At 38.4% G+C, this 23,870-nt stretch overlaps 1 protein-coding gene across 4 annotated transcripts in view; it reads right to left on the bottom strand.

Annotated features, from left to right (window-relative positions):
- The window catches only part of ptprub (protein tyrosine phosphatase receptor type Ub), a 223,992-nt gene that overhangs the window by 140,876 nt on the left and 59,246 nt on the right, over window positions 1-23,870 (bottom strand). For all 4 annotated transcript variants that reach the window (XM_016675036.1, XM_007559577.2, XM_016675037.1 and 1 more), the window contains exon 2: window positions 16,494-16,625. In XM_016675036.1, coding sequence (XP_016530522.1) covers window positions 16,494-16,625 — 132 coding nt within the window. The remainder of the gene's footprint in view (window positions 1-16,493; window positions 16,626-23,870) is intronic.

The raw sequence follows: 23,870 nt of genomic DNA, 5'->3' as shown, positions 1-23,870 counted from the left end.
TTGTTTGCTGTTTTTTTTACCTATTTAGAAAATCCAATAGTAAACAAGGGATGAATTCAGAATATTTCGGTATTTATCTTTATCTTCCACTTCACAAATACGCACCACTATTAGTTGGTCTACCACATGAAACACCAACAAAATATACTGAAATGTATGGTTGTTGCACGAAAAAAATGAAAGGGAAAAGAAAAAGAAAAAGAAAGAAACGTTCACGAGGTATAAATACTTGCCAGGCACTGTACGTGCTCTGTCTGGAACAGATTATATAAATATGTAACAAAACTCAGCTATTCTGTTTCGGATCAATGACAGAATCATCAAATGCTTTGTGGTTGTGAAATTCACGGTGCAACCTTTCACGAGTTCCCTTTATCAGAGCTGCAGAGTCGCAGAAGATGTTTTGCAAATCCTTCCAGATGCAACCAGTTTTCCCAACGGGACCTCTGAAGAATGAACTCTGGTCCCAGGGGGAACGCAGGGCATTGCATTTATAAGCAGATGGTGGCAGCGTCGAACTCCCACAGGAGATCACAACAACATTTTCCTCCCTCCTTGAAAAACAGTCGAGCACACTGCGGAAAAACAGAATACGCAGGAGAATAAAGCCTTTCACACAGAAAGTCAGTGAGCCGGCATTGATAAGTGCAACATTTTCATTAAACAGTAAAATGAGTTTAGTGATATAAGAATATGCTTCTGTCAGGAATTCCAATAAACCGAAAGGACTCGAGACTTTTTTTGTTTTTTTTAATCAAACTGCAGCATCAACTTTGACATAGTTTACAATAACGTGATATTATTTTCTGCAGACCCTCGCTTTCAGCTCCCCCAGTCTGCTGATAAAGCAGTCAGGTATGAAATCAGCCCAGGAGCATCACAATTGAGATGAGATCAGTTTTATGCAAATTATCAGAGATTGAGCGTGATATTAAAAGCTTTAGTACTGACAGTATGTGACTCTATTACCAATATTAATGTTTAAGAACAAATCAATCTGCTTCAAAGAATGCAATGCAACCATTTTAGAATTAAAAATGGACTCCAGTTGAAAATCTCTTTTAAAATTATTCATGACCACGACTGACCAACTGGAGATTCAGCATTGCAAATATTAAAGCCGCAATTTTACTATTAGACAAAAGAGAAAAAAAAAATCTCTTTTTGTTTCACAAGACCTTTTCAGAATTCCTTCAAAGTATTATTTATTCATGCTACTCAAGGTTATTCACTTTGGCCTGCACTCATGGAGGATGTTTATTAGGTTGAAGTTAAAAAAAAAAACAGCCCAAGGCAAAATTGGCTAATTGTTACCGAGTCACGTCCAGAGCTCAGACTAGTTGTTATGAAAGATAATTACCATGTGTGAGAATGTTCAAACAGTACTTTGAGTTCTGGATCTCCATCTAAGACATCAAAGTCAAACTCGTGGCATCCAACGTTTCCTCAGAATCCTTTTCATCAGACTAGATAACGGCACGCTAATCCTACATCAGCCCTGGATGTTGACACAGGATTTAAACTGTGTACTGCACAATCAGCCAAAAATAATTACTCGATCCAGGGAACTGTCTATTGTCCTGATACATAAATATTAACACATTAACTATAATATGTGATGATTTTTGTCTACAGAGAGCACAACTGACTCTTTAGTGAATGCAAAATAAATTCATTTTACAAAATTAAACTTATTAAACTTCATTTATAAAAAAAAAAAAAAAAGTGTGAAGGAAACAAAAATGGCCCTACAACAGTGAGATATGTTGACGGAAATGTTTAAAATGTTTGCTTTGCTATTCACCGATTTTCAATGTTTTTGTAAAGGCCTAATAATTCTAGTACCAAAATTATAAAAAGCTATAAATTCATCCTTTTTGGACTTTATAAAGAAACTCTACAAAAGGAGAAATAAAAGCTCCTACATGGTAATTTAGCCAATGGTGTTCTAGATAACACTGCAAAACAAACTTCACTTTCACCTTTTCAATTTTTTTTCCATCTCAAAAATACAGGAGTAAAACTATCAGCACACATAGAGCATAAGTTGTCTAATTGAAAGATGTGAACAAACAAAAATATAAACTAGAATACAGTGACAACTTGTGTCAAGTGAAAAAATATCAAATTATTTTTCCACGTTTAAAACCAATGAGTGTCTCGGTGAAGAACTTTTACTTCTGGAGCATTTTTTACTCCTATCAGGAATTTATATGTACCGACAAAAAGCCAAAGCCAGGCTTTGATGAGAAATGCTTACATACTGACTGCTATGGTTTCAAACTTCTGGCTAGTGTCTGTGATCAGGGTAAATTTCCTGTGAGGTGCAGTGCAAAGCAAGTGGCACAGCCACTTAAATATACTTGGAGTATTTAGATCCAGCACGTAAAGAAAACTTCACACAATCCCAAGATCACCAAAGAGATCATGGGATGGTCACAGAGAAGAGAAGACAGCAAATCTGAAATATTTAGAGAAACTTCAAAGCGAGAAAGAGTGAGAAGAAATTCCTTTTTAAGTTAATTCATGTTCACACTGAATTCATGAAGATGCTTAAAGTCTTTTAATCTTTTCTTTGCTTACTGAGAAATGAACACAGCCTGTGCCCGAACAACTGGTAAAATATTCTGTTTTACAAATATTCCTCTGATGTCAGAGCACTGTTTGCACATTCACATTATTTCGCTGTGGATAAATGAAAAACAGATCTAACTAGGTTTTAAGTTTATCTAAGTGATACATAATGTTTTTTGCACAGACACAGAAAAATTACATTCTCTGCTGGTTTGGGAAATCTATAAGGTCAACTAATCACAGCTTTGTCTGTGATTTTTGTGTTGCTTAGCCCCCCGAACCACCTCAACTTGGCGGATATAATAATTATAATTTAAGGTATTTTTCCGCTATGAATACGTTTTCTGATAACCAGAGTAGTTTTCCAGGTCAGATTTTTCTACTTCACCTACCAGTGTAAAAAAACAACAACAAATGACTAGGGTAAAAGAACTGTGGAGTCATGCAAGAATATAACTATTACATTATGCCTTATACATTATAGTCTCAGTGTTGAAGATCACATCTTTTTGTTGCTGTTGAGAGAAAAGCATCATTTTCTCCTTTTTTTCTCTCACAAACTCTGCAATACCCTGTGAGCAGTAGGCAGTCAAGGATGAACAAGTCTGACAAACTTCTCATGGTCAGCAGAATAAAGTTCCATCTAGCCAACACTCACGTCTTTCCTCAATGTTTTTTTTTAAGGTGCATCTACACAGTATTCTTCCTGTGTTTCCAAAAAATTGATGTAATACTTATGCTACACTTAGCGGAGCAAAAAGCCTTAAGACTAGCAATATCAGAGTTTCAAAAGAAGAAGATTGGCAACATGAGAAAATTAGTGCTAGGCTAACCAGCAGTTGTAGATTTGAGATTCTTTGCCAATGTCTTTGACGCCGCGCTCTCCTCGGTCAGCAGCATCCCGAGCTTATAGGAGGTATAAACAAAGCAGAAAACCTCAGCGTTGCTATGGTTGCTGCTTTGACGGAGCTGCATTTCACCCAAGCAGCACTGCAGTGGAAAGACGGACAGAAAAATAGCCCAGTGGTGATTGATGGTTGGTGGTAATTTGTTTCCTAATTTTACCCTTAAACAAGTTGAGGGTGGAATGAAGAAAAAAAAATTGGGCTTCAGTCTTTTTTGCATTGTAGTTTTGTGTAGCAAGCATGCACTATAGCAGACAAGACAATCAGCCAGTGCACACCCTTTAGTGCCCAACGCAAAATGAAGTTTAAGCTTTTTGACGTCATTTCAAATCCATTTTCCTTGAGGACAGTGAAGTCTGAAAACGGATAACCCTGCTGTTGTACACTAAGGCGACACACATCTGCCTATCCTCAATTATTTCAACACATTCAGACACAGCATATCAATTCATTCATTTCTCTGTCGTCAGGAAGCTGTGGCACAGTGCACACAAGTGAGAAGGATTTTATAATTAGAGTCTTTTATAATCAGGCAACGGTTGTGACTATTTTCTGACAGGTCTGTCTGTGTGGGCTTCCACTGCAAGGCTGCAGTCAAATGCAAACAGCACGCAGGATCAGGACCCTGCTCTTCTCTCATCGGGTTGCTTAATTCTTGTGAGACCACGTTCAAAAACCAATCTGTCTTGCTGAAAATGTCATGAAGAGAAATTACTGAGAGTAGGATCAAAAAAGAAGAATGAGTCCTTTTCTGGAATGTGAAGTTGTCTTCTTGTTCTGACAAGAAACTTCAAGAATAAACATCCTGCAAAGGTAGAAAATACGTTTGCTCACGAGAGAGAGAGCCATTTAAGACAAACACTGTGCTGTAGGCAAACCCTGATGTTTTCATGTGTGTCTTTGCTTATCGCTCTGAGTAACAAACCATCTGGTGTGTCGGGTTACATTTTTATGGCATTTGACCCCATCATTTTTTACAAGCAGTCAAAGAGTTTGTAAACTCGCACGACAAATGAGAGACAAACTTAGAAACAGCTGTTTTCTTCTGCAACTCGGCAACGTAAGCTGAAGTAAATGAGCATTTCATCCCTTAGACTTTTCTGTCTGCAAATGGTGCATTTTAAATCTAATGATAACCAACAAGTAATTAATAACAATGACTTAACACATTAAACAAACTAATGGCTGCATGTATTTAGAAACATAGAATCCCCCGGTAAAGGTTCAGATCTCAATTCAACAGATTCTTGAGGCAGTCTATGCGCAAATCTGGTCGAGTCCAAATACGTGCTGCTGAAATTGCAGCAATTTTACTTTAAAAAGTTTCGTCATAGAGCAGGTTGCCCAACTTCAGTCCTGGAAAGTCACTACCCGGCAACTTTTTAATACTGTGTATGCTTTCTTCAACACACCTGAATTAAATAGTTGAATTCCCTCATTAGCATTGAGTCATTCAGCACTGCAGAGGCCTGGCAATGAGCCATTAATGTGATTCAGGTGTGTTGAAGAAGGGATGCATCTAAAAGCTGAAAGGCAACAACTCTCAGGGCCTGAACCTGGGCACCCCTGACTTAGAAACCTGAATATGTGTAAGAGAAAAACTTCTCTGATTGAGATTTAGAATATTTTCTACATTTTCAAGAAACTTTGCATACTTAACTTTGTGTCTATAATGTGAAAAAAGGTTGAAGGGGGTATAAGTCCAGTGTCAAGACACTAAAAAGTGGCTGAAATGCTTCTCTGAAGCAAAAAGAAAGAAGGATAAAAGCAACACTAACTTTGTGTAAATACTAAAATCTTCCAGTTTTGCTGCTTTCATCAGTCACCAACTTACAACCCGAGGTGAAGCCAGTAGGAATAGAGATCCACTTTATCCAGAAAAATATCAGCTTCACTTTATTTGTCCCCAACGTCACCCAAGCATTACACTCGCACCCTGAAGTCAGGGTGGTTAACTAAGGCAGTTTACTTGGCTTTAGTCCTGAGTGAGCTCCCTGGCATCAATTATGTTGTTAAACCTGCAACCTTACATATAAAACCCTGTAGCTCTCCATGTAAAGCGACACTAATTAGAATGAAACTGGAGCCAAACGGTGCTTCATTACCATCCTCACCTTTCACCCAGGATTCTGCCTGAGCGGCGAGTAAAAGCACGGATCACATAAGTGGTGGACGGAAGTGAACTTCTTCGAGCTTGCCAGCATCAAAAAGTGCTAATATGTTTGCCATTCTTAAATGTTTCCCCCCCATCATTCAGAGTAATTGTTCCTCCTCAGCATATTTAGGAGACATAAAGGAATTTGACGACGCCTTCTCTGAGAAACAATCCAATTAATTTGTCAACTTTTAAAAGCTTCTGGCAAGTGACAGGCGATTTTTTTAGATGCTTTACGAGGAGACCGGGCATTCGGCTGGAAGTGATCAATGAATATGATATTCTTTGCCTTTGGGTAATGAGTCGAGAGCACTTATCCCAGGGAACCAGTAGTGCTCCTTCTTTGCTATGGAAGGCTTTTATTCCCAACAAACACCACTGTTCAGTCGATTTCACAAATTAGCTGATTGCTCTCAGTTCATTGCTTTCTAACTGCAGATGTGTTAACAAAGGAATCAGCTGGAGAAATGTTTGAAGCTCTGAGTCAGAAATCACCTGACTGCACAGAAATATGTCCAGAAGAGCGCGAGCTGAAAAGCAAAAAAAAAAACAAACTGAAAAACGCAGAGGTCACTTTATGAGGCACACCTGTCCAGCTTGTTAAGATTGATACTAAATAAGCCACCTGGTACGGTTCACAGCATGCATCCAGGCATGTGAGGAACATGGCTTCCTGAAGTACAAAGTATGTGTCAGAACAGGAAGGAAAGGGGATTTAAGTGACTTTGAACATTGCTGTTGGTTCATTATGAGGCTGCCGTGAGTTTTCAGAAATAGCTGATATACTGGGATTTTCATGCACAACCATCTCTCAGGCCTAGCGAGAACGGTTGGAAGGAGCGAAAATATAACTACCAGATGTCCGATTCTAGATTATGGAAAGAAAACAAAATTGGAAGTGAAATCTTAATCTACTATTTTTATTTTTATTTTTTTAATTTGGTTAAATCCATATTTAGTGAACGCAATGTCTCAGCAATCTGAAATAATATTTTGGACTCAATACATCGGACAATGTGCTCCTGCATTAATTTTCATCCATGCAAGCCATTCCCTTAAAAGCACATAAAACACTGGCTTTTATGTGCAAACAGCTGCTAAGCGTGTTTACAGCCGACGTCGCTAAACAGAACGGCATCTGAAAAAGCATATCTTTAAAAACGTGAATAAGGGAGGAAAATTCTGCACAATAATGACTATAAATAGTCCACCTTTACATTGCACACGTTTTACATTTCCTACAAAATACTTTTGACGGTTTGTCTCAGTCACCCACTCACAATGAAAGGTCAGGATTTTTTTATTTGCATTGTATAAATACAGAACTTTAACTCCCACATATTTAAAGATTAATACAACGCTGGTGTTTCTCCTCCATTTAACAGCTAAGCAGGCAGAATTAAGGGTCTGATTTGGATGCAAGTCTGCACTTGCAAAGCGGCGACAATATGTCAACGACTTACAAGCTGCCGTAATTTCCAGAACGCCAGAGGATTTAAACAGAAAAAAAGACCTGACCGATGAAGAAATATCTGCCACAAATTGATGGTAAACGTTAGGATTTATACTTGAAATCAAAAGAACTCTGTAAAATACACACAAAAAAAAGGGGAGTAAGAACTGTTCCCCTCCTCCTGACCACTTCCCATGCATGGAAAGTGGTCATAATGGTTATTAAACCTCCAGGATTGAGGGAAAATGGTTCTCGGTGGAACCTGCTAACAACAGGCTGTGTTGCTTTAATGTGGTGCTGTCAGCTACATGATTATAGGGGAACTTACTTACATGTAGCGTGTCGATGTTCATATAAGGAATCAAGTACGCGGCGACTAATGAGATCACATTTGATTCTAGTGATTTAGTTCAAATAACCATGTGCAACGTCAAATATATGTCAAGTAATACTTCTGTAAGGGCTCCCATCTATCAATGTGAATAATAAAAAAAAAGACATGTAGGCTGTACTTTCTTTTGTTTTTATATTCGACATTTCATTAGAAAAGAACTTGTTGCTCCAAAACAGGGAAATTAAACCTTGACCGAAAAAGCAGGACACATTCCACAACGTTCCAGACGTTTCCTCCATATGCTGACCTTAAACTTGTAGCTAACTTGTTCAATTTGGGTACAGACCTGTGTCTAATTACCCCCATAAACGGAAGGCGGCTGCAGATCAATATCAGCTTTTACTTTTCTTACTCCGTTCGCTTTGAAGGCTGAACTCTGCACAATGGAGTGCCAACCACTTTATGCTTCCCAAGATTTTTTTTATTTTTTATTTTTTTTATCATAAGGATTATATAAGGACCGTTCCGCTGTCGAGGCGCCCGGCTGCGTCAAATGAACTCGTCTCGAACGCTTTCTACTTGTGAATAATCTGTGTCACTTAAGAGTGATGGAGTCAAAATTGCCTCGGAAAGCTCTTACAAACTGAAACGAACAAGCAGCAGCAGCAGCAGCAGCATCTGTAAGATCATTTCTGAATGATTTATTCAATGGATCCTGCATAAACACACACCTGATTTCCAGCGAACAGACAAGACTGCTGCTTGCTGATGATGTGATTTCCCAGAGTATTTGATAAGCAGCTCCTGACAGCTGCTCCTCCTCTTTGGTCCTAAGGAAGAAGATAGACTTGCATGTACCCTTAACTACAGCTCTGCTCTGCCTTACAAACGCACACAAACCCCTTAAACCCTTTCAGTCTGTCACAAGCCTCAATGCACGGCGTTTTATTGGGATTTTATGTCAGAAAACAACAGTTTAGTGCATAATTGTGAAGTAAAGGAAAAAAACAATACACTTCTTAAATAACTTCTTTAAGAAGTTTTTAAATAACTTCTTTAAAGAAGTTATTTAAAAAGTGTGGTGTGCATGTGAATTCAGCGCTCTGTAACACGTAAATTAAAATCTAAAGCAACCAGTTACTTTCACATTTAGTGCAGATATTACACATGTATGTAATTTAACATCTGTATAAATCCAGCTGTTCTGAAAGCTGGATGACAGATCATTAGTGAGCAAACATAATGCAAAGGACCCAGAAGATAGAGCAGGGATAAAGTTGTAGAGATTTTTTTTAAAGCAGCCAAGAGGCCTTCAGTAACTCTGGAGGAGTTGCAGAGTTTCACAGCTGAAGTGTCAGAAATTATTTTCAATAGCACTACCAGCCACACCACAAATATGGTCTTTATGGAAAAGTCACAACCTTTTTGGCTTATGTGGAAAATATTAAGTTTGTTATAATAGATATACTGTACATCATCTACCCCTTGTGCACTGTGAAACATCATCCTATGTAGATTCTTTATTTTAGCAGGAAAGCTGGTCAGAACTAATCGGATTTTGCTAAATGAATTTGCAAAAAGAAAAAAAGTTAAATGATGCAAGTTATTTTTCATCTGTGAACGTATAGACTTAGAAATGACTCATAAAAAAGAGTCAAACTCAATTATTAAACAACGGTGGAACTTAGCAAAGATTAAATGCACCAACACTTTACACCAAAACATTTTCAGTAACTGCCTGGAGCCGTTTGCTATTCTAAACTAATCCCGCATACATGCCTGCAGTACAAGTTTTTTGAACATGAACAGGTTTGAGGGGAATAAAACGAAAAGCATCTGAAGTACAAAACAGCAGAAATGTTTTTTTTGTTTGTTTGTTTTTGTTTTTTTTAAATAATGTCCTATACAAAGCATCTACAGCATATACGGTGAATTCAAACTACCTCAAGGGGCAGGTGAAGGAGGGCAGAATAATTAAGTATTGCATGGCTGCACTGCTCTGATAACAACCTCTCTCCAAGGTTGCTTTCCTTCTCCGACTCTTGTCTTCAAGACACAAATAAATCTCAGGTCAATGTCAACAGTAAAGTGTAGCTGCTTGCGCCGAACGGATGACACCGACCACGTGCGAGAGGTGACGGATGTCATGGACCAGAAAGGTACTGTCCAGCTCCTATTTCACAGAGAGGGTTGAACACCAATGAGAATGTGTGTGTTTATGTGAGTAAACTCAGTAAAAGTTATTAGAGAGAGCTTACTGCAGTGGCATGTGACCCAATGACCAGGGTCTGACCCCGGGACACTGAATAATGAAGCTATGATTCATGTGGGTCTTAACGTCTTTGAAATGCAGCCTATTGAGAGGGTCTAGAGCATTCGCAGCTAAAGCTACTGTGCTCACGGCTAATACTTATAAGGCACAGGGTTAATCTGCTGAGTGCATTAACCCATTTTTGCTCTGAGGGGGAGTTTAACCCGACGTAAGCAAAGGGCTCTCCTGAATGTTTGGTCAGATACAGGAAACATAAAGAAAACTAAAATGAAAGTAACTTTTTTTTTTGAAGGGTTGTAATGCTACATGTGGTCAGAGAATGGGCTTTAGCACATGTCAGTGCTACTGTTTTCAGAAACGTCAGTAAAAATCGGTTGGAAAATGAAGCCCAGTGGTTTCAAAATGTACAATAAAAGGTACTGCTTGAGCAAATGTGTCAAACAGGGAGGATGGGAAGGTAGTTTTAAACCCATTTGTGTTTATGTACCCCACCATCAGGCCTTCAAAAAGTTTTAATGCAAAATGTAAAATAATGAAACTCTCTGGGACAGATTTCTTGGGGTAATTACTTGTAATCTGCACAGCTAGTTTTGATAGAAAACCATTCGATGGCAAACCGCAGCTGAACAAACTTCATTTAGACTTTATTAAATGAAGTGCCTCTAAATTATTTACTGGCTTCGGCTTGTAATCCACAAAGAAAAATAATAACGCTTCATTCATTTTAATTTGTTTGTGTGTGAATTGATGAGTCACGTAATCCTTAATAAATCCACTTATGTGACGGCACAGTGTATGGATATGAGTATTAGCAACAGGACAGTAGCACTAAACCTCAGACTCAGACGTGAAAACGGTAGGTGTGTTGAGAGACAATCTCTAGAAAAGGTTTCAGACTTTTCACTGTGGTATATATATATATATATATATATATATATATATATATATATATATATATATATATAAAGGTAGCGTTCCACCCAGATCTCAGTCCACATGCCAACACCTACGATGCATTTGGCTCATAGGTCCAGTCTATGAGTAATGTTCAGTCATGTCTCCAACCTCTCCCGGAATAGGTCACTGTGAGCTGAAATAGAAGTTTAAACCATTTGTTCATATAACTGCAGCTTGACAGCAGCAGCGTTTCCCACTCCACCCGAAGGTCGCTGCAGCCATCGAGGGGCTCCAGTTCAAATGCTGCTGGAGAAGTCAGAGTCCATTATTTCTGAAGGGATAAACTCAATATATGTTACTTCTGCCCTTCCCCCTGGATGGTAATGAATCACAGATTGCGTATCCTTGTTGTTATTTAAATATTAGAAGAGAAAATCCTGAGCTCGGTGGAGACTTGGTTAAAAAGTATGTTTTTTGAAAGCGCAAACAATAAATCAGCCTTGCTAAAGATGTTATTAATACATAGAACAAATAGGGCAGCATTGTTTGGATAGAATGAGAAAGTATTGCCCATATATTGGAACAGCTCTGCAGTGTTTATTGATGAATGTGAACTTTCCACAACCACTGGTGGTAAAATCCAAACCGAGGAAAATGCAGCAACTTATTATTCCACTGTGGTTTTCTTAACCCACTTTTGGTCTTCAACTAAAGATGTACCTTTTAGATTAATATGATGGTGTGATGCTAAGAGCCCTAATGAGTTTTCTTATTTTTTGGTTCAGCCCATTAAGTTGAGAAAACGTACACATGTATTTTGTTTTGATTTCTCTGCATTTTGAGAAGAGAAACGATTCGGTTCCCCTATCTCCGCTGCCCCCAGGGTGAATGATTGTTACGCCGTCCAATAGATTTTCTAATTCTGTTTCATAGAGAAGAAGACTCAAAGGTGTTTTTTTTTTTTACTATCGGAGATGTGTTTAAAAAAAGTCGGGGAAGCAATAAGATGCTTAGAGGCGATTAAATAGAAAACTGTATTTTCTATAGCATGTCCAGGCTTGTCTGCTGTTTGTTCTGGCTGGGTGAGAGTGAGAAAGAGCAAGACTTTCAGTAGATAAGGTGAACAAAGTCTGACCAACTTGCTTTGTTTTATTTGAAAGCGTTCTAAATCTCTCATAGTTAAAGCTTGGCATTCATAAGAAAACCTCCTTCTTAAGGTAGGAATCTGCAGTCTCTCTGGAATACACATAGAAACTGTTGTTTCAGAAAAGTCAGTCTTGTCACCATGACAATTTATAATAAATTATGCTAAAGACAGTTTAAGATTCATGCTTGTTTTACATCAATTTGTCCTTCAGACAGTTGTGTAATGCATTCCCTGCTAGTACTTTAAATTAATAATAACAAAAAAAACATCTGATAAAATTATGATTTTCTGGTCTGTTTGTTCCCTAATCAGCCTATTGTTTCTATTTTCCTAATGCATAAACAACTATGTGGGTTAAAAAGGGTCAGTCTGAAATCTAACTTGGCTTAATGGCCTTTAAAAAGCTCGCCACGCAAAAATGAACTAATTAACTTCCAAATTAATTCTCTGATCACACCTTCGTACATGGAGCCTTTGTGCAGATGGTGGATTTTGCATGAGTTGTTCAATGTGTTAAGAGAGGAGGAGAATCTGGGTGGCTAACATTTAAAATTTAACACCTGACAAAGTAAGATACATCACAGTTCTCCCTTTAAGCATGATGAATAGATTTTTCCCTAAAGGCAAACCTTTCGTACTAAAGTATAACGGATAACGCAGCACATTCATAACTTTCAGCCACAACAGCTCTGACTGCTGTAAAAGCGGCTTCACTCAACATGCAAACACTTCTTCTCTCAAAGGTCGTCATCCTGCACGCCTGACTCGTTTGTTAAAACAGCAGGAGGACAAATGATTATCAATATCACTCAAACATCTTCAATCCGAGTCCAAATGAGGCGGCTGTGATGAAATGTGCTGTTTTTATGGAGATCTTTCTCCGCGGTCTATCCTCGGCTTTTTTTTTTTTTTTTCCAGGACTATTTTCTCTTTCATGGGAGTAGTCGTCTCTAATTTCTCCGGGGACCTACAAGCTGCTGCTATCTCAGCTGTGTTTACTAATCTTCCCTCGACACCAATTTCTCAGCCCCACAAAGTTAATGCTGGTCCAGTGTAAATAGCCTTATCTCATAAAACCTGTGTTCTCCCCCGCCCCTCTCCGGCTCGGCTGCTTGATGTATACATCATTAGCAGTCCGCACACAGGGGGATTAGGTCAAAAAAAAAAAAAAAAAAAAAAAAAAGGACGGGGAGGCAAGAAGTTTGTGCTCCCATACCTGCAGCAACGTTATCACGCATGATTAACGCCGAAAATGTCAGCTTGGACATGTAGTACATACAGCCACTAGAAGATGAATAACAGGAGTGGCTCTCCTAAAGCGTTCCTGAAGGATAAGCAGGCCACACATCAAATCAAACGAGTCTCCCAGAACTCCGAACTGATTGATGTTCGGCTCGTCGTCACTCACAGATTACAGTACCTACCTTGCTCCACCTGCGCCAGTCTGCTTCGATGAAGGCCCTGGATTGTTGTATATGCCACGGCAGCGAGTTTTAATTAAACCCAAAGGGGAAAGTATTAATTATCTCATTGCCTGCTGTGAATGGGCTAGCGGCTGCAGGCGGATTCTCACATGAATGCTGATGGTGTAGAGGTGAGTGAGGTGTGGCTCTGAATTAAATGCGGGATTTATCGAGCTCAGGATTGTATTTGGATAACAACCTGTAGACACACACACAAAAAAAAAAACCTGAGAAATTTCAAGCTGTAAATCAGAATGGGAAGAAAAAAAAAAAAAGCTGACTTTGAAACAGGCCTGATTTCCCCCTCGAGTATGTTTTTGACCATTTTTTAAAAGGCTACTTGAGCTGATGGTTCTGAAACAGACAGAATGCTCCCCCTGGGACATCCATTTAACTCTGTTTAGATTGTATCTGTTCCACTCAGCTTATCTATCTTCATATCTGCCATATTAACTGTCTCCTTGGCCATCAAATCATGTCCATCGCCTCCGACGAGCTTGTAATATTCATAGTGAACACGATTGTTCCCTCTCTGCTACACTTGTACAATAAACACTTCAATGCATGCTTTTGTCAAAGGATTATTGAATTCTCATTACCATATGATAGACTGATTGATTAGCTACACCAGAGGGATGTTTATTTCTAAATCATATTGCAAATTTTTCGGTAAAAGGCGCTTTTAAATCATTGGCCGTTGTAGCCAATGATTTTATTTTCTTTCTTTTTTCTTTTTGCTGCGAACCTGAAACAGCAGCCCTCCCTTTGCCAAACCCCTGTAGGTATTTGTTAATGCGGAGATGGAGGAGCGGCTTATAAACTATGCATGTCGTATCCCTCTGGCAGTCACCAGTAGAGAGGATGATGGCAGGAAAGGGCTGGCTTTCATTAGTCTTGTGAGGCTGCTTAACATAAAATTATCCTTGGGGTTGGCAGAATGCAGACAAAAACAGGGTGAGGGCTTCATTAAGCTTGATGAATTAAAGACATCAGACATGAACGTAAGAGGAGTTGCACAGAGTCCAACTTTTCTGACACTTGGAAATAACCACTTGTGCAACATGAAGTCACGTTTGCCGTCTCGGAGAGTGGAAACTAAGAACAGCACCAAGCATTCAGAAAATGTACAGTTTGGTAAATTTTAGAAAAAGAACACATTAAAAACAATGTAAGGAAAGTAAACTTTTTACCCAACAACAAAACATTGTATGGTGTTAGTGTACAAAAACGTATTTTAAATGTCTCCCAAGGAAAAATATTTAAGTTTTAACTCATTGATTTATGTTGTGTAGGGACAGGTACTTACAAATACACGTCAACTTTTACCACCTACATGGTGACATAGATGGTCTTTCAGACACATAAAAACAGAAAGAATTTAAAGAGATTTAAAATGTAAATATAAAACATCTCATCGATCAAGATCCAACCCACCAAACTAACATAGCCAATAATAAAACACATTATTATTAAATTAAGAAAGGTAGTGATCCTTCATGACTATGTATAGTAGATCTTGCTCAAGAATTTTTTTTTTCACTTTTAATCCAAAGTGTTTGCAGTCAGAGATTAATTTTAGCTCTGCCTACAACGAATTACCCATGTTTACCACTTCTACAGTCATCCTAGAGAGGGTTTACCGCGCTGAAAGCTGAATGAATGACTGAACCTGTTGCTCAAAGTGACCCCAACAGGTCAGCAAACACATAAGGAGCACTTAAGCCTAAATAAGTTCAAGAATTTTTAAAGTTCATCACATTTAGTTTCTTAAGATCATAAAAATACTGTAATCTGGTTATCCTTCTTGCCAAGATCTTAATGGTCCAATTATGTACTATCCTGAGTGGCTGCATGTGAGTAGGAGGTATAAAGAAATTCACATGTGAGAGAAAATCATAAAATGCATAAAATGATACGGTAACACTTTATTTGAAGGGGGTTGAATAAGAGTGACATGACACTGTCATAAAAACCTGTCATGAACATGAATAAGCCTTCATGAATATTTATGAATATTTACTGATATTAATTTGTTATAAAAGTATTACTGATTGCACTTTAAAAATTAGGTAACTTTATGTTATTAAAGGTAAAGTTTAAACACTAATGATTTCCTGGTTAATGTCAAGTTGTCATAACAAAGACATTTTGAATAATGTCAACTTTGTAATAAAAGTGTCATAATTTACCGAATGACGCTTTATGACAACAGTCATAAATATTCATGAAGGCTTATTCATGTTCATGACATGTTATGACATGTTAATGAAAGTGTCATGACAGTCTTATTCACCCCCCTTCAAATAAAGTGTTACCAATGATACATAAACCATCATTAGTCCAAAAGTTTTCAAGATTGCTTCTGTAACTCAAACATCTTGACATGCTTGTCAATAATCCAACATAGACATGCTACAGATTTACATCATTTACAAGGAACAGAACCAAACTGGCAGGTTTTTGTAACGTTTAACGTGACGCATGATTATTGAAACTGTGCTGCAGTAAAATCCAATTTCGTGTCCATTCTTTTATTCTAAACGACGATTTCTGACCTAATCTGAAAACACATTGTTCACAGTTTTCACACAATTTTATCCACACTAAATCTATCTATAAACTTGCTGTGTGATCAATTCTGAATAGAAATATTTCTGTAAATATCCTCTGTCCGTATGCAATTTAATTTTACTTTTTTAATTGTGAAATTGCATCTGTTAATTTCCACATCATTACAGTTGTAGGACTAATTATAGGAATCATGCACAGAGTCCTATGTGCTGCCGAGATTGAGAACCAAACAAAACACCGACTAACTTCTCACACCAAAATGTAGCCACTCATATAACCCAACTTTGTCAGGTTTTTTTTGCATTCTCATTAAAAAAAAAAAAAAAAAAAAAAAAAAAAAACACAGCTGACGCAATTTAACTTTGGGTTAATCCTTCGGCACCTACGAAATGGTTCTGGAGTTTCTGGCAATTGCTATAGACCAGAAATCTGACACCACTTTACTGTTCGCTCATCTACTGACTTGAAAATCAGGAGCAGTAAACTGGCACCTTGGGAGCACTACAGCCCCCGACAGGTAAGATATCACTCCTGTGCAAATTGGAAACCTGCCACTGAGGTTTACGCACTGATCAACTTTACTTGCTGCTTACTGAATGTCCTCGTGTTTGGCCAACGGGATGCGTGCAATTTTCACCAGTAGTCTCGGAGAACAACAAGCTTTGTGATTTGTATCAGAAAATTTGGCTAAAATAGCCAAAGCAGAAAAGAGGAGGACTTACCCCTCAAGAGGTCGCTGCTGGCCGAAGGCGAGCTGTATGTCCGAAACAACATCCAGTCAAAGTCATCATCCTCCCCTTGGGTGAAGTCACACAGATTAGGATCCGAGTCCTCTTCAAATGTGCAGCCAGCAGCTAAAGGAAAGAAAAGAAATAACAAACAAAAACAGAATTAGCTAAAAGGCTAGAATGGGTACTCACCACATTTAAAATACAGCTCCCAGCACTAAAATGCCAAACTTAAGTAGACAAAAGTGACCACAGTTAGCTGTTCATGTGACACAGCTTTGTTGTAGTTCAGTTCTGGTATAAAAAGAAGAGCACCAAGAGCTGTGGTGTGATGGTTTAACATAGTAACCGTGAAATATATACCTATTACACCATCTGAACCTGCCAACCTCACTGCCCACACATTCAGCAGAGGGAAAAAAAGCATCAACAGTAATAAAAAATGACTGGGTTTAGATTGGGATTTCACACGGTGGCCAAACGTTCAACTTTAAACCTCAATGGGCATGCAATCTAAAAAAAAAAAAATCGAATGTCTCGAATTTTCAGTGAACTCAGAATAACTCACTATCCTTCTTACACAAAAGTAGCTTGACTGTAAAACCATAGCAGGGAAAAGAAGTATGGTTCTCCACTGCCAGGGTTTTATGAAAGTTTTTCAAAAGTGCACTGATGGAAAAATATGCTTGCTTTGAACATATTTGGGTCAGTGAAATATCAAGATATAAAGAAACTGAGCTGATCTGCTGAAGTTAGTAAAAGTCTTGTTAAACAAGTGATTTTGTATTTCATTTCCCGGTGGTTCGACCTGACTCAGATGGTCGGCCCAAACTCAGGTGACCCCAAGCAGTGATGGATTTTGCTCTGAATGGTAAAGCTCAGATAGACCATAGTCTTTTACAGAAAGTTAACTGATATTAATCTGTTTGCAAATGAGCAAATGAGTAGATGCTACATTGGGCTTTAACACTTTAAAAAGTCAAGATTTTATTTATTTTTTTCTTAATTTTTCCCTTCTGGCATGCCATGTTAATGGTATTGGCTTCAATGCAAATGCATGCATGGTGGGTCTTAGTAGTAGACATGAGCTACATCACTGTTAAGCAAATAAGCTGCTGCTGGCACCCCGAATCAGTTTTTAAACTTTATACATGTGAAAATGTCTGCAAACGGATACAACAGTACATCGTCAAATCGATGAGTCAAACCAAGAAGCAGAAGAAGCGGAGCCTGCAGGACGCAACAGCGGTTTCTGAACAGTAAGTCAACTGCCTTTTTTTTTTTTTTTTTTTTTTTTTTAAAATCGCTGTGGTTTCGGACACCACCATTGCATCCTGATTATCTGGGCTGGAAATCTGCCTCGCTCTCCCCCAGCGTCAAGCTAGCTCTGTTAGTAAATTCTGCCATGTCGTTTTCAAGAGTCCATCGTAAAGTGATTTGTACAAACTACAGTTTTCTTTGGCAATGTGGCTGCAACATTGTAATTAAAAAGCAAAATGAAGCCAAGCTGATCTGGCCTCCATGACTGAGCGAATCCACATGGACATGCGGCCATTGTACAGCGGTAAAGCTAGCTGACCAAATGTGTTCGAGCTCCGCTTGGGTTGCTAGGAGAGGGGCAGTGCCCTCCGACTGTCACTTCATTTTGAAGTGACAGTTTTTGAATTTTTAGATTTTTTTATTTTTTTATTTTATTTTATTTTTTTTTGTTTCTAGAAGCAGTAAAGACCCAAATGAAAGCACAAAAATGTACAAAATGACAATTTTGCAGGTCCCCTGTAAAGCAGTGGCAAGAACCAAGTTTCCTTCAAAGATATTAAGCGACACACTTTGATTATTTCTGCCTTGAACCACTAAAACTAAACATGACAGACAGCGATGCTCCTGCATGTGAAGGGATATGAAGATAAAAGTACCACTCAGAGTGAGCAGGTCCTTTGGGGAATGTTGCTATTATCATAATATTTCTCAGTCTGCCATCTATTGAATCAAAAAGCCTCATTTTTTCTTAATGATATTAAACGATGATAACATTAATGGGTCCTGGGAGCAGAGCTGATGGGTTTTGGTCGTTGTTCCACACATCTGTTGCCACGTTTCACCATTCCTGTCGGTGTGAGAGTTACGGTGTTGCAGTGGGCAGTTTGGAATGGCTCTGTCATATGACCCCGAAGCCTGTGTCAGTAATAATTAGAGTGGGACAGCATGAGACGTGGCATGCTAATGATAGGAATAATCAGTAGCAGGTCCTGAAGGTGACCCCTGTGGTCGGCTGCTCAGTCTTTTCTCTAATCTGCCATTAACCAAATGCTTCCAATGCGTCGGTCCGCGGAGAAAAGCAGAACCAGACTCACTGTGGCGAGGATTGAAAATGTTGTTTTAACTACTCATGTGGATTTCCAGTCGTTAAAGTCATGCAGAGTTTATTCAGGCTGCTGTAAAAATAGTAACTATTGATGGTTTTGTTTCGAAGATATTTCAAGAAGGTCTTTAATGCGTTGACTACATATGAAATTTCAATTATTCACATGTATATTAACTGTTAATAGTAAAAAATGAACAGATTGATATTTTGGTTGTTTTTTCTGTTGTTGTTGTTGTTTAATTTCTGTTGTATTTCCAGCTGCATCTTTAGCTCTTTCTGTGTACTTGTATTTCCCTGCAGGTTTGTGCCACACCTGTGTTCGATCGGGTCATTACTCAGTGCATGTAGGCCCCCAGGGTTTCTCTGGCTGCTTCTCGGATAGTCTTTGTACTCTGCACTCATTCAAACTTTCTAGCTGCTTTCTTTTTTATTATTCCTTGTTGGCTCCCTTGTGCTTGTTCCCGCACTTTTGTAAGCAACTCATTGTGTGCTTTGGGATTTATCTGGACTGTGCTCGTCTTTTTTCCATGCCCTTTACCTCTTTCTGTGTGTGCGTGTTTTACTGACTTCCTTTTCTGAGACTGAGTATTAAACTTTGCATCGCAGACATAGACTTCAGCTGCTTTTCTTTCACAAAGTTGTCTGTTTTACAATATCAAGCTTTAGGGAACTCAATATCTTAGCTTTCTTATTTTGGGTGAGAATGAAAACATGTAATAAAAATGTAATTTGTGTTTTTTGACATTGGAAAGATGTTTACAGAGCAATTAAAATGAATGGTCTATTGCTTTGAAAGGCTTAAATAAGAACTGAATTAAATCAAATGACAGCACATAAACACACACCTTTACAATCAGTAGACTAAACTTTTTTAATAAAAAACAACATTCTAATAGAGCAGCTTTTAGCCACGATCATTTATGTATTTCTTATCTTAGAAATGTTTATAAGCAGAAAAGCCTTACATAAACAATAACTAACCTTCTCTGACCCATCAAAACAGTTGACCAGCATTTCATCTACTTCATAAAATATCAAACTGTAGCACATTTATTGGCCAGCTGGCTGGAAAAATGCAGAATCCTCCAGGGTGACTGGATATTTTCTCAAGCTTCATGGAGCCTGATGACTTAGCAATGCATCTCTGCAAGCTTTTACTGCGCACTGCCAGTCAGCTGGCTCATAACTATACTTTAATTTTCCTTTAATTACAAGAAGGAAATGGTGATCATGACTAGACCACCATGACTGATCAGTCACGGTGTGGTTTAGCATGCAGCAACAGAAAAAAAATCCATAGGATTTTTCCTCTTTGGCTTAAACTGCATCATATCTGCAACATTTTTATGATTGCTCTGCATTATTGTTTGTTGTTCATGATAATAATATGTAGCTCTAAATCTCTTGTTCATGAAAAGTTGTTGGCTTAAAGCCAGAGTTTGTAACAGCCTGATTTTCCCAGTTGATGCCAAACAGGAACAAAATGTGATTTAGACTTAGATTTTTTTATACATCAGCATCTTGCATCTAGTTTTCAGCACAAGTAGCTGCAAAAAAGTGTGTGTATGAAGATATATAGCATATATCAATTTATATTACAGTCAATTATAATGTCTATAGAATAAAAAAATAGTGTTTAACATGTACAGTAGAATAATATGTGTTCTTTTTACAGATTGGCAATATTTTTGGAGATGGTGTCACTTTAGTGTTTGTTTTGTTTTATAAATACCTTTTGTCAACCGATCTGTCTGAGTTTGTAGCTCTTAATGGTTCTGGTTTTATGCATAGTGGGTGAGGTGCTGAAATGCAGAAATGATCGTCTTGCCCAGAGCACCATTCATACAATGATGCTCTTTGGGAGTAAGAAGCTATTTAAAGGAGAATTTAATTTTATGTTTTATGGCCTGTCTGTAGTTCATTCAGGCTGCAAGAAAGGGAGAGAGAGAGAGCAAAACTTTATTAAGATAATAGTAAGTCTAAGTGCATTACAGCAAAGCTTCTCTGTTTCAGCTCTTTTGATCTTTCAGTCTGTTCAAGAACATGTTGGGTTTGGAAATGTTGGCAATCTTTTGGAAATCTCAGAGTTAATATAAGACTACACCGTTTTAGGCATGTAGAAACACAGAAACTGCTTGTTTAAAATGCAAACAGCAATAATTTGATCCATGTAGAAAAATAGTAACCGCTATCTTAAACATGCACGGTGAAGTTGCCTCCACTTCTAATTTAAATAAAAAATGCCCGGTCATAGCAGGAAGGCTAGAAAAAATATACACTGTTCTCATATCTGTTTTAATACTGTACTTAAGAATAAATCGGTACCGGGCAGTAGAGGGTCAGAACCTTTCAAAAACTGAAGATAGGAAGTCAGCCACAATATTCTGAGGGGTGCTTCCCCACTTTAAGGTAATCTATTGAAGGTGATTAAATGTTAAAGCTTCGGTGCCACCTGAGAATGTGCTTTACCTCCTTTTATCAACACACAACCAGCCAACAGAGGCACAAAACGACCCAAATCGTTACAGAAACAGTAAAAACAATATCTAAAACTGCAAATGGCCCACCTGGGTATGAACTATTCTTGCATTATCTTATTGGAAAACCACCTACTTATTAATCCAGAAATATGTTTTGCAATTGGTCCAGAGCTGATCTGAAAGAAAAAAAAAGGATGAGACCCTATCCTAGAGCGAATCTGTAACATTCTGTTTCCCTGAAGTGATGACATGGATATGATAACTGCAGAGCACACCGTGTAAGATCAGCCCAGTGGATGATAGTAGAAGCCAACCATGAGAGCAAAGAGTCTGCTTTTCTCTCACTAGGTTTGATTTATTTCCCCACACTGGGCTGTAACTGCACAGATCTGCTGCCGAGGCCAGAGGTTAATTGTCGCCACACCGGGGTCTATTTCTAATAGAACAGCCAGAGATATGGGACCTGACACATCCAAATGCTGGCACTATATTATTCCCTGCTGGTTCGGTAAATGAAGCCTGCATACTCCTCCCTGCAAAAGTCTCATCGTGAAAGAAGAAGGAATCCGGGATGCGAGCTGCCTGGGAATGTCAACTCCTCAGAGCGCGATGGGGAGATCCAGCTCATCTATCATCACAAACACACTCCCCTACGCTGCTCCCTGTGGAGGACCAGGGGGTGTGTGGGGTGTCAGTGGTCATTTTTTAGCTGAATAATTACAGCATAATTTACTGTGTGTACCAAACTTAGATGCTGCTGAGGTTTTTTGTAGTTGAGGTTAAGGCACATATCTACGCCGCTTTGCAGAAGCATTCATAACAATCGAGCGTTTTCACATTTTCTCAGCATTTTCACAAACTTCAATTTATCACACTGGAATTTTATTTGATAAATCAACATAAAGCGGCGTGTTGAAAGGGTGGCATGTATTTGCATTCTACCCAAAACATTTACATCCCAAAACAGAATTCGACGCATTCCTGACAACATGTGCCTGTGTCTTATTTAGCCTCAGTATGAATCCAGCTGAAGACCGACGACCTTAGGAGACCGACGAGAAATAAAGTTGTGGAGAAGTTTAAAGCAAGTTAAGTTATAAAAATATATCCCAATCTTTTGATCTGAAAATGCAAAGCATATGCCACATCGACACGGATGCCCACCTGAGCACACAGGCCAGCCAAAGACAGTGTTAATCAGAGAAGCAACAGACTCATGGTAACAGTGAACATCAACAAAAGTGCAGTAATTTATTGGCAGGAAATTTATCAGTCCTGAACGCCACAAATCCGGATATAATGTAAGGAGAAAGGCTTTGTGAAGAAAACTGTAATGTAATGTAATGTGTGCAGCTGATTCTGGGTCACAGCAAACAGCAAATCCATGATTGTGCCATCCACACTTTCAAGCATGGCGGTGACCGCATCATACTGTGGGAATCAATTTTTAGCGAGGGACAAGAACCCTGGTGGGAGTTGAAGGGAAGGTGATAAAGGGTGGCAATCCAGGTAGAAAATCTGTCAGAAGCTACAAACAGCGAGATTAGATGGAGGTTCACCTTCGTAATCACAAACATGCTGTATAAATGCCCAGAGCTGCAATAAAGCGTTTCAGATCGGTAGCATCCATGTCACTCCTAAAGGGCCAATGTTCTGCATGCTCTCATCTTCCCCTAATTAGCTCACCTGGTGCAGATGAATGATTCATTCTCAGAACATAATGACATGCCAAGGGAATAATTCAGCCGTCCGAATCAGCTGTGCTTGAGGAGGCACACATTTAAAACAAGGAGCACACCTGTCCTTCAGCAGTGCAGCTGGACACCACTGGTTTAGATTAAGTGGTATTCATGTGTTCGGATGGCCCAGTCAAAGTCCAGACCTACACAAGTCAAAGTTAGAATAACGGTAATATTTTAAAACAGCATTTTTCATCTAATAGGAGCTACTTTCCAAAGAAGAATGAACAAATATTCCAATCTATAGATGTGATAAGCTGGAAGAAACTCTAAACCCTAAAAAGCCTTGCATTTGTAATAGTAGATTTCAAATTTTCTTGTTTGTAGAAAATGATGAACAACCAATGTGCCATTTTTCATTCACAACGATGTCCTACTTTGTTTCTTTGGTCTGAGACACAAAACTCCCAGATAGCCGACAATGGCTTTTATGAATGGAAACTGTTAACATTTGAAAATGTTCAAGGAGCGTTAATATTTTTTTGCACAAATGTCTTAACCTGAACCACAAAATGTTACCATTCTCCAGAAAATTTACTCAATTGTTTTCAAAACAATAAACTTTGACACCGAATTTCAAACTGTTCAAGGACAAACAATTCACAGAAAGGATTTAGGTTGATCAACTAAAATAAAGTGCAAGACACAATTTTATTTTTGTACTGCTTAGTTTTTTTTTATTTATTTCTTTTTTAATACAGATCGTTTCATTTTGCTTTGGTTTCAGCGAAGAAATAGTTGCACGAAAAAGTAAAAAGAAAAATCAATAAAATATTGCTCTTATGAT

Source organism: Poecilia formosa, unplaced genomic scaffold (genome assembly GCF_000485575.1).
Source record: "Poecilia formosa unplaced genomic scaffold, Poecilia_formosa-5.1.2 Scaffold105, whole genome shotgun sequence".
In the NCBI taxonomy this organism is placed as follows: domain Eukaryota; kingdom Metazoa; phylum Chordata; class Actinopteri; order Cyprinodontiformes; family Poeciliidae; genus Poecilia; species Poecilia formosa.
Note: the sequence above shows the minus strand (reverse complement) of the source record. Positions and strands in the feature narration are given on the sequence as shown.